The 13304-nt window shown below is 48.6% G+C and overlaps 1 protein-coding gene across 3 annotated transcripts in view; it reads right to left on the reverse strand.

Annotated features, from left to right (window-relative positions):
• eif2ak3 (eukaryotic translation initiation factor 2-alpha kinase 3) overlaps positions 1-13304 on the reverse strand; it is an 81345-nt gene that overhangs the window by 23113 nt on the left and 44928 nt on the right. For all 3 annotated transcript variants that reach the window (XR_005039514.1, XR_005039513.1, XM_036962473.1), the window contains exons 4-10: positions 10383-10513; positions 7556-7856; positions 5130-5304; positions 4443-4571; positions 1930-2052; positions 1087-1316; positions 721-833 (exon numbers count right to left, since the gene is read on the reverse strand). Coding sequence is in view for 1 of the 3 variants with exons in the window: in XM_036962473.1 (XP_036818368.1) it covers positions 721-833; positions 1087-1316; positions 1930-2052; positions 4443-4571; positions 5130-5304; positions 7556-7856; positions 10383-10513 (1202 nt within the window). In the remaining 2 variants the exon portion in view is untranslated. The remainder of the gene's footprint in view (positions 1-720; positions 834-1086; positions 1317-1929; positions 2053-4442; positions 4572-5129; positions 5305-7555; positions 7857-10382; positions 10514-13304) is intronic.

Genomic DNA, 13304 nt, shown 5'->3' on the forward strand with positions numbered 1-13304 from the left:
GCTATCAGCTACTATACAGTATCAATACTGTGGGGGGCTATCAGCTGCTATACAGTATCAATACTGTGGGGGGCTATCAGCTACTATACAGTATCAATACTGTGGGGGGCTATCAGCTACTATACAGTATCAATACTGTGGGGGGCTATCAGCTACTATACAGTATCAATACTGTGGGGGGCTATCAGCTACTATACAGTATCAATACTGTGGGGGGGGGGGGGGCTATCAGCTACTATACAGTATCAATACTGGGGGGGGCATCAGCTACTATACAGTATCAATACTGGGGGGGGGGCTATCAGCTAATATACAGTATCAATACTGGGGTGGGGGGGCATCAGCTACTATACAGTATCAATACTGGGGGGGGGCTATCAGCTACTATACAGTATCAATACTGGGGGGGGGCTATCAGCTACTATACAGTATCAATACTGGGGGGGGGGCTATCAGCTACTATACAGTATCAATACTGTGGGGGGGCTATCAGCTACTATACAGTATCAATACTGTGGGGGGGGGCTATCAGCTACTATACAGTATCAATACTGGGGGGGGGGCTATCAGCTACTATACAGTATCAATACTGTGGGGGGGCTATCAGCTACTATACAGTATCAATACTGGGGGGGCATCAGTATGAGTAGGGTTCCATTTTGGACGTAGCTTTAGTGAATCAGTTTCCAGGTCTGTTTTAATGTCAACACCGTACGATACCTGGATACATATTCACTGGGGCGGGTCTCCATGACAACCGTCTCTTTGGGTTCGGCCACCTCAAGGTCATACTTGCTGTCTGTCTGACACTGAGTCTCCGACTCCTTGCGTTGCTACGGAGATCAGGATAGAGACGGGATTATTAATTAACATTGATCCAGCAACAACAAGAAACAACAACAAGAAACACCCCCTTCTACGTACAGGGTCGTATTCACCAGACGCCAAACAGACGACGAAAAACTAAACTGGAAACGCCTTGAACGTATCCGTTGCGAAAACATTTTGCTACGTTGTGCACTAATGAAGAACAGGAAGAAAACGTACTGTCTGTGGCTGACATGTGAAGGTGGTGTGTGTCCGTACCCGTATGTACTCCACCGGGGCGGGGGGTTGGAAGAACTTCCTGACTATATAGGTGGTGGCAGCGATACAGAACACCATGGTCCCTAGAATCTCTTTCCACCAGGGCAGTAACAGGACCGGATCCTTCCTCCTCCTGTTCACCGCTGCACCACCATCCTTCAGCAGAGACACCTCCGCCACGCCGCGTCGCCCACGGTAACGCCTACTGTATTGGTAGTAGTACCCGTTGTCTGGGGAACAGAGAGAGGAACCAGTCAATCAATCAAACAAACTCAATAACTTGTACTATTATAAATCAACTGGGTACTGCAGGACTGACAGTATAACAGGAGGTTATAACAGGAGGTTATAACAGTAGGTTATAACCATACGGGTACTGCAGGACTGACAGTATAACAGGAGGTTATAACAGGAGGTTATAACAGTAGGTTCTTACCATACGGGTACTGCAGGACTGACAGTATAACACGAGGTTATAACAGGAGGTTATAACAGTAGGTTCTAACCATACGGGTACTGCAGGACTGACAGTATAACACGAGGTTATAACAGGAGGTTATAACAGTAGGTTCTAACCATACGGGTACTGCAGGACTGACAGTATAACAGGAGGTTATAACAGGAGGTTATAACAGTAGGTTCTAACCATACGGGTACTGCAGGACTGACAGTATAACTGGAGGTTATAACAGGAGGTTATAACAGTAGGTTCTTACCATACGGGTACTGCAGGACTGACAGTATAACAGGAGGTTATAACAGTAGGTTCTTACCATACGGGTACTACAGGACTGACAGTATAACAGGAGGTTATAACAGGAGGTTATAACAGTAGGTTCTTACCATACGGGTACTGCAGGACTGACAGAGCTCCGTTGCTGTATTCTTCATGAGAGAACTTGTCGTTGATCAGACATTTGTCAAACTCATCAGAACCAACCAGAACAGGAGTCCGAGATGGAGAATCTGCGTGAAAGAGACACTGCATTAAAAATCACTCCAGACAGCAGGCTGGACACACTGTAACTCCAGACAGCAGGCTGGACATCACTCCAGACAGCAGGCTGGACACACTGTAACTCCAGACAGCAGGCTGGACATCACTCCAGACAGCAGGCTGGACACACTAATTCCAGACAGCAGGCTGGACACACTAAGTCCAGACAGCAGGCTGGACACACTGTAACTCCAGACAGCAGGCTGGACATCACTCCAGACAGCAGGCTGGACACACTGTAACTCCAGACAGCAGGCTGGACATCACTCCAGACAGCAGGCTGGACACACTGTAACTCCAGACAGCAGGCTGGACATCACTCCAGACAGCAGGCTGGACACACTAATTCCAGACAGCAGGCTGGACACACTAAGTCCAGACAGCAGGCTGGACACACTGTAACTCCAGACAGCAGGCTGGACATCACTCCAGACAGCAGGCTGGACACACTGTAACTCCAGACAGCAGGCTGGACACACTAATTCCAGACAGCAGGCTGGACACACTAATTCCAGACAGCAGGCTGGACACACTAAGTCCAGACAGCAGGCTGGACACACTGTCACTCCAGACAGCAGGCTGGACACACTGTCACTCCAGACAGCAGGCTGGACACACTGTCACTCCAGACAGCAGGCTGGACACACTGTCACTCCAGACAGCAGGCTGGACACACTAACTCCAGACAGCAGGCTGGACCCACTGTAACTCCATACAGCAGGCTGGACACACTAATTCAGGACAGCAGGCTGGACACACTGTCACTCCAGACAGCAGGCTGGACACACTAACTCCAGACAGCAGGCTGGACACACTAACTCCAGACAGCAGGCTGGACACACTAACTCCAGACAGCAGGCTGGACACACTAACTCCAGACAGCAGGCTGGACACACTGTAACTCCAGACAGCAGGCTGGACACACTAACTCCAGACAGCAGGCTGGACACACTAACTCCAGACAGCAGGCTGGACACACTGTAACTCCAGACAGCAGGCTGGACACACTGTAACTCCAGACAGCAGGCTGGACACACTGTAACTCCAGACAGCAGGCTGGACACACTGTATCTCCAGACAGCAGGCTGGCCACACTGACTGTCACTCCAGACAGCAGGCTGGACACACTGTCACTCCAGACAGCAGGCTGGACACACTGTAACTCCAGACAGCAGGCTGGCCACACTGTCACTCCAGACAGCAGGCTGGCCACACTGTCACTCCAGACAGCAGGCTGGACACACTGTAACTCCAGACAGCAGGCTGAACACACTGTAACTCCAGACAGCAGGCTGAACACACTGTAACTCCAGACAGCAGGCTGGACACACTGTAACTCCAGACAGCAGGCTGGACACACTGTAACTCCAGACAGCAGGCTGGACACACTGTAACTCCAGACAGCAGGCTGGACACACTGTCACTCCAGACAGCAGGCTGGACACACTGTCACTCCAGACAGCAGGCTGGACACACTGTCACTCCAGACAGCAGGCTGGACACACTGTCACTCCAGACAGCAGGCTGGACACACTGTCACTCCAGACAGCAGGCTGGACACACTGTCACTCCAGACAGCAGGCTGGACACACTGTCACTCCAGACAGCAGGCTGGACACACTGTCACTCCAGACAGCAGGCTGGACACACTGTCACTCCAGACAGCAGGCTGGACACACTGTCACTCCAGACAGCAGGCTGGACACACTGTCACTCCAGACAGCAGGCTGGACACACTGTCACTCCAGACAGCAGGCTGGACACACTGTAACTCCAGACAGCAGGCTGGACACACTGTAACTCCAGACAGCAGGCTGGACACACTGTAACTCCAGACAGCAGGCTGGACACACTGTAACTCCAGACAGCAGGCTGGACACACTAAGTCCAGACAGCAGGCTGGACACACTAACTCCAGACAGCAGGCTGGACACACTGTAACTCCAGACAGCAGGCTGGACACACTGTAACTCCAGACAGCAGGCTGGACACACTGTAACTCCAGACAGCAGGCTGGACACACTGTAACTCCAGACAGCAGGCTGGACACACTAACTCCAGACAGCAGGCTGGACACACTGTAACTCCAGACAGCAGGCTGGACACACTGTAACTCCAGACAGCAGGCTGGACACACTGTAACTCCAGACAGCAGGCTGGACACACTAACTCTAGACAGCAGGCTGGACACACTAACTCCAGACAGCAGGCTGGACACACTGTAACTCCAGACAGCAGACAGGACACACTGTAACTCCAGACAGGACACACTGTAACTCCAGACAGGACACACTGTAACTCCAGACAGCAGATACACACTGTAACTCCAGACAGCAGATACAGTCATAGAAGTACGTACGTATGAGAGGTTTCCATCTGATGGTAGGGACGGTGTCCGGGTCCGGACCGGGCCCGTTTAGGGCTTTAGATGGGAACCTTTCTGAGATCTTGACGGACGACTGCAGGTACAGCTGGCCCTGATACATACCTGGGAAGGGAGAAGGTTAGCACTGATACTGACAACCAATCACAGGACCTGAGGGAGAGGCTTAGCACTGACAACCAATCACAGGACTTGGGGCACTGACACTAACATTATTTAAAAACATCTCCAGCAATGTGAGAAAGTCAATCCCCTGAGAACCGTCTGGTGAATCTGCCAGCAGCTGATAACAAGATGTCTACCCTGAGACTGTATTCTGATCTACAGCAGGTACAGATGAATGAAATGGCTCCCCCATAGTGACTGACAGTACAGTGTCTGTGATAGTCTGTTACCGATCGTGTTTGGTTACCCAGGCAGCTGATAACAAGATGTCTACCCTGAGACTGTATTCTGATCTACAGCAGGTACAGATGAATGAAATGGCTCCCCCATAGTGACTGACAGTACAGTGTCTGTGATAGTCTGTTACCGATCGCGTTTGGTTACCCAGGTATACGCTTGACTCAGTAGCTCCCAAAGCCTCCCCCGTAGTGACTGTGAGGCCTATGGTGTCTGGTGTTAGCGTCCGGTTTAGGGGTCAGAGGTTAGGGTTTTACATACCCAGGTATACGCTGGACTCAGTAGCTCCCCGAGCCGCCTCCATAATGTCCTCGTCCTCCTCCTCCTGCTGCTCCTCCGCGTCGGGACGACTGCTGTAGGGTGTGTCATCAAACAGGCTGATAGGCGTTACCTTCCCCCCTCCAACCAACCAGGCAGAGGCTATGGGCGTGCAGAACTACAGGGGGAAACATGTGTCAAAACTAGGCTGAACACCGAATAGAGAGGTTGGAGATAGCCTGGTCACAGATCTGTTTGTGCTGTCTTGACAATGACCATAGGAGTTCTCGAGACAGAACAAATACATCTGGGATCAGGCTAGGTTGGAAAACTAACACTGACGTTTGAAAATATCTGCCATGTCCTGCTCCTTCCCTGACTTTCCCTGAATTTACTAGAGCTCTATTGACCTGTTGAGTGTAGGGGGCAGTATTTTGATGATTGGATGAAAAACGTAACCAAATTAAACTGTCTATTTCGCAGGCCCAGAATCTAGAATATGCATATAATTGTCAGATTAGGATTGAAAACACTCTAAAGTTTCCAAAACTGTCAAAATAGTGTCTGTGAGTATAACAGAACTGATATTGCAGGCGAAAACCTGAGGAAAATCCAACAAGTGCTGTTTTTCCTGAAGGCGTTCTGTTCCATTGGATGCCTTGCCTCCATTTAAAGGGATATCAACCAGATTCCTTTTCCTATGGCTTCCTCAAGGTGTCAACGGTCTTTAGACATAGTTTCGGGCTTTTATTTAGAAAAATGAGCGAGAAAGATCACATCGCGTCATTGGATGGCTGGGTGTTCGCAGAGTTTTGCTTGCGCAACAGACTGAGGCAGCCATAGACTCTCCCTCTCCTATTGAAAAAGCTACAGTCCCGGTTGATATATTACCAATTATATATTTTAAAAACAACCTGAGGATTGATAATGTTTCTGTGAACATTACGGATACTATTTGGAATTTTCGTCTGCGATGTCGTGACTGCTCGAGCCATTGGATTTCTGAACATAATGCGCCAAACAAATGGAGGTATTTTGGATATAAAATAATCTTTATGGAACAAAAGGAACATTTATTGTATAACTGGGAGTCTCGTGAGTGAAAGCATCCGAAGATCATCAAAGGTAAGCGATTAATTGTATTGCTTTTCTGACTTTCGTGACCAATCTACTTGGCTGCTAGCTGTTTGTAATATTTTGTCTGCTGAGAGAGATGTCCTTACATAAACACGTGGTATGCTTTCGCCAAATTAGCTTTTTTGAAATCTGACTCGCCAGGTGGATTTTTTGTGATTTCATGAAAATTAAATATTTTTAGTAATTTAATTTGAATTTGGCGCTCTGCAATTCAGCGGATGTTGACGATCGAATGATCCCGATAACTGGGTGGGTGCATCAAGAAGTTAATAATCAAATGTAGAAAAATCAAAACATGTTGTGTGTTGCAGTAGGCCGTTAGAATAATAACAAAACATATCCTTCACTCTGTCCAGCGAAGGCAAACGATGTCAGCCCACTGAATGACAAATGGACGACAACGGCGCAAGCTACTCCACAATGTAAATCAGATCGAACTGAATGACGAGGGTGAAGAAGACAATTTAATTTAGAACAACAATATGTGTAATGATGAATTGGTGCTACGCCCATTTCTCAGCGTTCAGGGTAATAATTTGACAGCACGTCTCGCGGGTTTGATTACTTTTCTCTTTCACGTTTTACTGTGTAAAAAGAGGCTGCTACAGGACTGTTGTATCTGCTGAAACTCTATTTCCAATCACATGTAAGACAAATGAAAACATGCTGTGTGTTGCCTTCAGAATAATGCAAAACATATCCTTGACTCTATCCAAGTTGATGAGCGGGAAACATACAATGCTAGTCAACCTGCCCATTGAAACTACTGAAACTACATTGAAACTACACCTGAACTATACAGGAAACTAATTTCACACATTTTAAGAGAGTCAGCCTATGGGCCAGATGAAATGGACAATAATCTGATGAGTGACACTATTATCAGTTGTCAAATTGAACGTGAATAGATAACTGCATATTGTAATTGATAGATGCAGGGAAAGGAGCGTCGATTTATCAAATCCTCCTTCGGTCACATGCAGGTAAAACATGGTGATTTCTATATAGAATCTGAAAGAGCATAATCTGACGTTTCTATGACACTTCCCTTTGTCAAATAACTCAAGAGGCTCAACTCCATTTACAAATGTCACTTTTTCCACAAAACAAAACATGTTGTCCAAGCATTCAGCACATGACCAATCACGCGGCAGCGTTGTCTAATGAGCAAAAAAGAGGAACATAACAGGCTTGAAATTAAAACATTCTGTGGTCAGTGGATGAATGGGAGACAGAAACCAGTTCCCAGACTAGCTGTCTTCCAGGACTGTTAATAGGTGTTATAGATGTACCTGCTGTTCCCAGACCAGCTTTCCTCCAGGCTGGGTGCTGAAGGCCATCACCTTCCAGTCAGGAACAGACACCTTGATGACTAGGTCTGGAGTCCCAGACCCAGGTGTGTCAGTGTGCGTGTCTGTGGTTGTGTGTCTGTGGTTGTCTGTGGTCTCCTCCATGATAACCTTCTGCCCGCTGGTCCTCCGCTCCTCCTTCCACATGGCCTCGCCGCTCGCCATCTCTCCCTCCAGGAAGTTGCTGGTCAGCTGTTTGTCGGGAACAAACCTCAGCTCAAAGCTCCCCACACTGAAGTTCCACCTAGACAGAGAACCAGAATGTTACAGTTCCACCTAGAGAGAGAACCAGAATGTTACAGTTCCACCTAGAGAGAACCAGAATGTTACAGTTCCACCTAGAGAGAACCAGAATGTTACAGTTCCACCTAGAGAGAGAGAGAGGGGGAGAGAGAGAGAGAACCAGAATGTTACAGTTCCACCTAGAGAGAGAGAACCAGAATGTTACAGTTCCACCTAGAGAGAGAGAGAGAGAAGCAGAATGTTACAGTTCCACCTAGAGAGAGAGAGAGAGAACCAGAATGTTACAGTTCCACCTAGAGAGAAAACCAGAATGTTACAGTTCCACCTAGAGAGAGAGAACCAGAATGTTACAGTTCCACCTAGAGAGAGAGAACCAGAATGTTACGGTTCCACCTAGAGAGAGAACCAGAATGTTACAGGTCCACCTAGAGAGAGAGAGAGAGAGAGAGAACCAGAATGTTACAGTTCCACCTAGAGAGAGAGAGAACCATAATGTTACAGTTCCACCAAGAGAGAGAACCAGAATGTTACAGTTCCACCTAGAGAGAGAGAGAGAGAACTAGAATGTTACCGTTCCACCTAGAGAGAGAGAGAGAGAAAGAGAGAACCAGAATGTTACAGTTCCACCTAGAGAGAGAGAGAACCAGAATGTTACCGTTCGACCTAGAGAGAGAGAGAGAGAACCAGAATGTTACAGTTCATCCTAGAGAGAGAGAGAGAACCAGAATGTTACGGTTCCACCTAGAGAGAGAGAGAGAACCAGAATGTCACAGTTCCACCTAGAGAGAGAGAGAGAACCAGAATGTTACAGTTCCACCTAGAGAGAGAGAGAGAACCAGAATGTTACAGTTCCACCTAGAGAGAGAGAGAGAACCAGAATGTTACGGTTCCACCTAGAGAGAGAACCAGAATGTTACAGTTCCACCTAGAGAGAGAACCAGAATGTTACAGTTCCACCTAGAGAGAGAGAGAGAGAGAACCAGAATATTACAGTTCCACCTAGAGAGAGAGAACCAGAATGTTACCGTTCCACCTAGAGAGAGAGAGAGAGAGAACCAGAATGTTACGGTTCCACCTAGAGAGAGAACCAGAATGTTACAGTTCCACCTAGAGAGAGAACCAGAATGTTACAGTTCCACCTAGAGAGAGAGAGAGAGAGAACCAGAATATTACAGTTCCACCTAGAGAGAGAGAACCAGAATGTTACCGTTCCACCTAGAGAGAGAACCAGAATGTTACAGTTTCACCTAGAGAGAGAGAGAGAACCAGAATGTTACCGTTCCACCTAGAGAGAGAACCAGAATGTTACAGTTCCACCTAGAGAGAGAGAACCAGAATGTTACCGTTCATCCTAGAGAGAGAGAGAGAACCAGAATGTTACGGTTCCACCTAGAGAGAGAGAGAGAACCAGAATGTCACAGTTCCACCTAGAGAGAACCAGAATGTTACAGTTCCACCTAGAGAGAACCAGAATGTTACAGTTCCACCTAGAGAGAGAGAGAGGGGGAGAGAGAGAGAGAACCAGAATGTTACAGTTCCACCTAGAGAGAGAGAGAACCAGAATGTTACAGTTCCACCTAGAGAGAGAGAGAGAGAACCAGAATGTTACAGTTCCACCTAGAGAGAGAGAGAGAGAACCAGAATGTTACAGTTCCACCTAGAGAGAACCAGAATGTTACAGTTCCACCTAGAGAGAGAGAACCAGAATGTTACAGTTCCACCTAGAGAGAGAGAGAGAGAACCAGAATGTTACGGTTCCACCTAGAGAGAGAACCAGAATGTTACAGGTCCAGCTAGAGAGAGAGAGAGAGAACCAGAATGTTACAGTTCCACCTAGAGAGAGAGAGAACCAGAATGTTACAGTTCCACCTAGAGAGAGAGAGAACCATAATGTTACAGTTCCACCTAGAGAGAGAGAGAACCAGAATGTTACAGTTCAACCTAGAGAGAGAGAGAACCATAATGTTACCGTTCGACCTAGAGAGAGAGAGAGAACCAGAATGTTACAGTTCCACCTAGAGAGAGAGAACCAGAATGTTACAGTTCCACCTAGAGAGAAAACCAGAATGTTACGGTTCCACCTAGAGAGAGAGAGAGAACCAGAATGTTACCGTTCCACCTAGAGAGAAAACCAGAATGTTACGGTTCCACCTAGAGAGAGAGAGAGAACCAGAATGTTACCGTTCCACCTAGAGAGAGAGAACCAGAATGTTACAGTTCCACCTAGAGAGAGAACCAGAATGTTACAGTTCGACCTAGAGAGAGAGAACCAGAATGTTACAGTTCCACCTAGAGAGAGAGAACCAGAATGTTACCGTTCCACCTAGAGAGAGAGAGAACCAGAATGTTACCGTTCCACCTAGAGAGAGAACATCAGAACACTGTTAACTAGAATCCCTCTAACTACTTAACTAACTAGCACTACAGATATAAGGTTAATATAGGACAGGAAGTACTGGGGTTATGCCATAAAGATGGTCGGGGTAGGATAGTCAGGTGGATGGGATTTGTGTTAGTTATGACTCACTTCTCCAAGCCGGAGCGTGGTCGCACGGCCCTGACGGTCTTCTGGGTTCTCTGCAGCAGCAACACATCCTCAGGCTCTGTTTCCTCCTCCCCCCAGCGGCTACAGCCAACTGCTGAGCAGATATACCTCAGCTAAGACAGAGGAAAGGGAACAGGAGGGAAGGAAGGGGGAGAAAGAGAGAGAAGGACAAGAGGGGACAGGAGGGAAGGACAAGAGGAGAGGGGGCAGGAGAGAGAGAGACAAGAGGAGAGGGGGCAGGAGGGAAGGACAGGAAGAGAGGGGGCAGGAGAGAGAGAGACAAGAGGAGAGGGGACAGGAGGGAAGGACAAGAGGAGAGGGGGCAGGAGAGAGAGAGACAAGAGGAGAGGGGGCAGGAGGGAAGGACAGGAAGAGAGGGGGCAGGAGAGAGAGAGACAAGAGGAGAGGGGACAGGAGGGAAGGACAAGAGGAGAGGGGGCAGGAGAGAGAGAGACAAGAGGAGAGGGGGGGGGGGAGAAAGAGAGAGAGACAAGAGGAGAGGGGGGGGGAGAAAGAGAGAGAAGGACAAGAGGAGAGGGGACAGGAGGGAAGGGAGGGAGAGAGAGAAAGAGAAGGACAAGAGGAGAGGGGGCAGGAGAGAGAGAGAGACAAGAGGAGAGGGGGGAGAGAGAGAGAAGGACAGGAGGGAAGGGAGGGAGCGAGAGAAAGAGAATGACAAGAGGAGAGAGGGCAGGAGAGAGAGAGACAAGAGGAGATGGGGCAGGAGAGAGAGAGAGAGAGACAAGAGGAGAGGGGGCAGGAGAGAGAGAGAGAGACAAGAGGAGATGGGGCAGGAGAGAGAGAGAGACAAGAGGAGAGGGGGGGAGAGAGAGAGACAAGAGGAGAGGGGACAGGAGAGAGAGAGAGAGAAGAGGAGAGGGGGCAGGAGAGAGAGACAAGAGGAGAGGGGACAGGAGAGAGAGAGAGAGAGACAAGAGGAGAGGGGGCAGGAGAGAGAGAGAGACAAGAGGAGAGGGGGCAGGAGAGAGAGAGAGACAAGAGGAGAGGGGACAGGAGAGAGAGAAGACAAAGATGACAGGAGGGAAAGAGAGAGAAGGACAAAGTTTTCCTGTTTAAAGTGATATGCTCAAATCAGCCTACAACATTGTTTTACATATCAATGTTAGGTATCCTTGTTGAACGTGATGTTGTGAAAATGCTTTTAGAACATCATATTTGACGTTTTTCAAGCTGAGAGATGTGGCCGCGGCACCGAGCACAAGCTGAGAGATGTGGCCGCGGCGCCGAGCACAAGCTGAGAGATGTGGCCGCGGCACCGAGCACAAGCTGAGAGATGTGGCCGCGGTGGTTAGAGTGTTGGGCCAGTAACCAGCAGGTAGCCTACTGGTTAGAGTGTTGGGCCAGTAACCAGCAGGTAGCCTAGTGGTTAGAGTGTTGGGCCAGTAACCAGCAGGTAGTCTAGTGGTTAGAGTGTTGGGCCAGTAACCAGCAGGTAGCCTAGTGGTTAGAGTGTTGGGCCAGTAACCAGCAGGTAGCCTAGTGGTTAGAGTGTTGGGCCAGTAACCAGCAGGTAGCCTAGTGGTTAGAGTGTTGGGCCAGTAACCAGCAGGTAGTCTAGTGGTTAGAGCGTTGGACTAGTAACCAGCAGGTAGCCTAGTGGTTAGAGTGTTGGGCCAGTAACCAGCAGGTAGCCTAGTGGTTAGAGCGTTGGACTAGTAACCAGCAGGTAGCCTAGTGGTTAGAGTGTTGGGCCAGTAACCAGCAGGTAACCTAGTGGTTAGTGTTGGGCCAGTAACCAGCAGGTAGTCTAGTGGTTAGAGTGTTGGGCCAGTAACCAGCAGGTAGCCTAGTGGTTAGAGTGTTGGGCCAGTAACCAGCAGGTAGCCTAGTGGTTAGAGTGTTGGGCCAGTAACCAGCAGGTAACCTAGTGGTTAGATTGTTGGGCCAGTAACCAGCAGGTAGTCTAGTGGTTAGAGTGTTGGGCCAGTAACCAGCAGGTAGTCTAGTGGTTAGAGTGTTGGGCCAGTAACCAGCAGGTAGCCTAGTGGTTAGAGTGTTGGGCCAGTAACCAGCAGGTAGCCTAGTGGTTAGAGTGTTGGGCCAGTAACCAGCAGGTAGCCTAGTGGTTAGAGTGTTGGGCCAGTAACCAGCAGGTAGCCTAGTGGTTAGAGTGTTGGGCCAGTAACCAGCAGGTAGCCTAGTGGTTAGAGTGTTGGGCCAGTAACCAGCAGGTAACCTAGTGGTTAGAGCGTTGGATTAGTAACCAGCAGGTAACCTAGTGGTTAGTGCGTTGAGCCAGTAACCGAAAGGTTGCTGGATCGAATCACCGAGCTGACAAGGTTAGTAAGCTAGCTAACTGCATGGCAATGCCCACAGTAATGATAGTCACTTTTGCAGGCAGATCGTGCACACTATGCATGGAACGGTATTCAATATGGTTTACAGCGACGGACTTCAGATGTGCCAAACATAGTAGAGGCTAGCTAGCTAGCTAGCTGGGCTAGACACGGCTAGCTAGAAAAAGGAGTATTCAAATCTATCTAGCTAGCTGGGCTAGAAACGGCTGGCTAGAAAAAGCTGTCCGTCTGTTCTGAAAGAGTTAGCTCCAGACATGTAGGGCTGTTAACAGTCATATTAAATCAATCCCAGCTAGTTGTGAGATGTACCAAATGATGCTACGTAGTGAAATCCATAATCCATAGTGAAACCCTGCACGGTAGCAAGCTGTTCCGCTAACCTCACTAGCTAGCACAATATCCACCAATGATAGCCGAGCTTGCCGTGGTTTTGGACTAGCTGGCTGTGATAGCCCACCTTGCACAGCTTCATTCATGCCATGTTACCTGGCTAGTCTCGAACAGGATACAGCCTTTAAAAAGACACCTGCATTGTACACTGAACAAAAATGACATTAGATTATCTGGCAACAGCTCTGGTGGAGTC

This window comes from Oncorhynchus mykiss, chromosome 25 (assembly GCF_013265735.2).
Source record: "Oncorhynchus mykiss isolate Arlee chromosome 25, USDA_OmykA_1.1, whole genome shotgun sequence".
Lineage (NCBI taxonomy): Eukaryota > Metazoa > Chordata > Actinopteri > Salmoniformes > Salmonidae > Oncorhynchus > Oncorhynchus mykiss.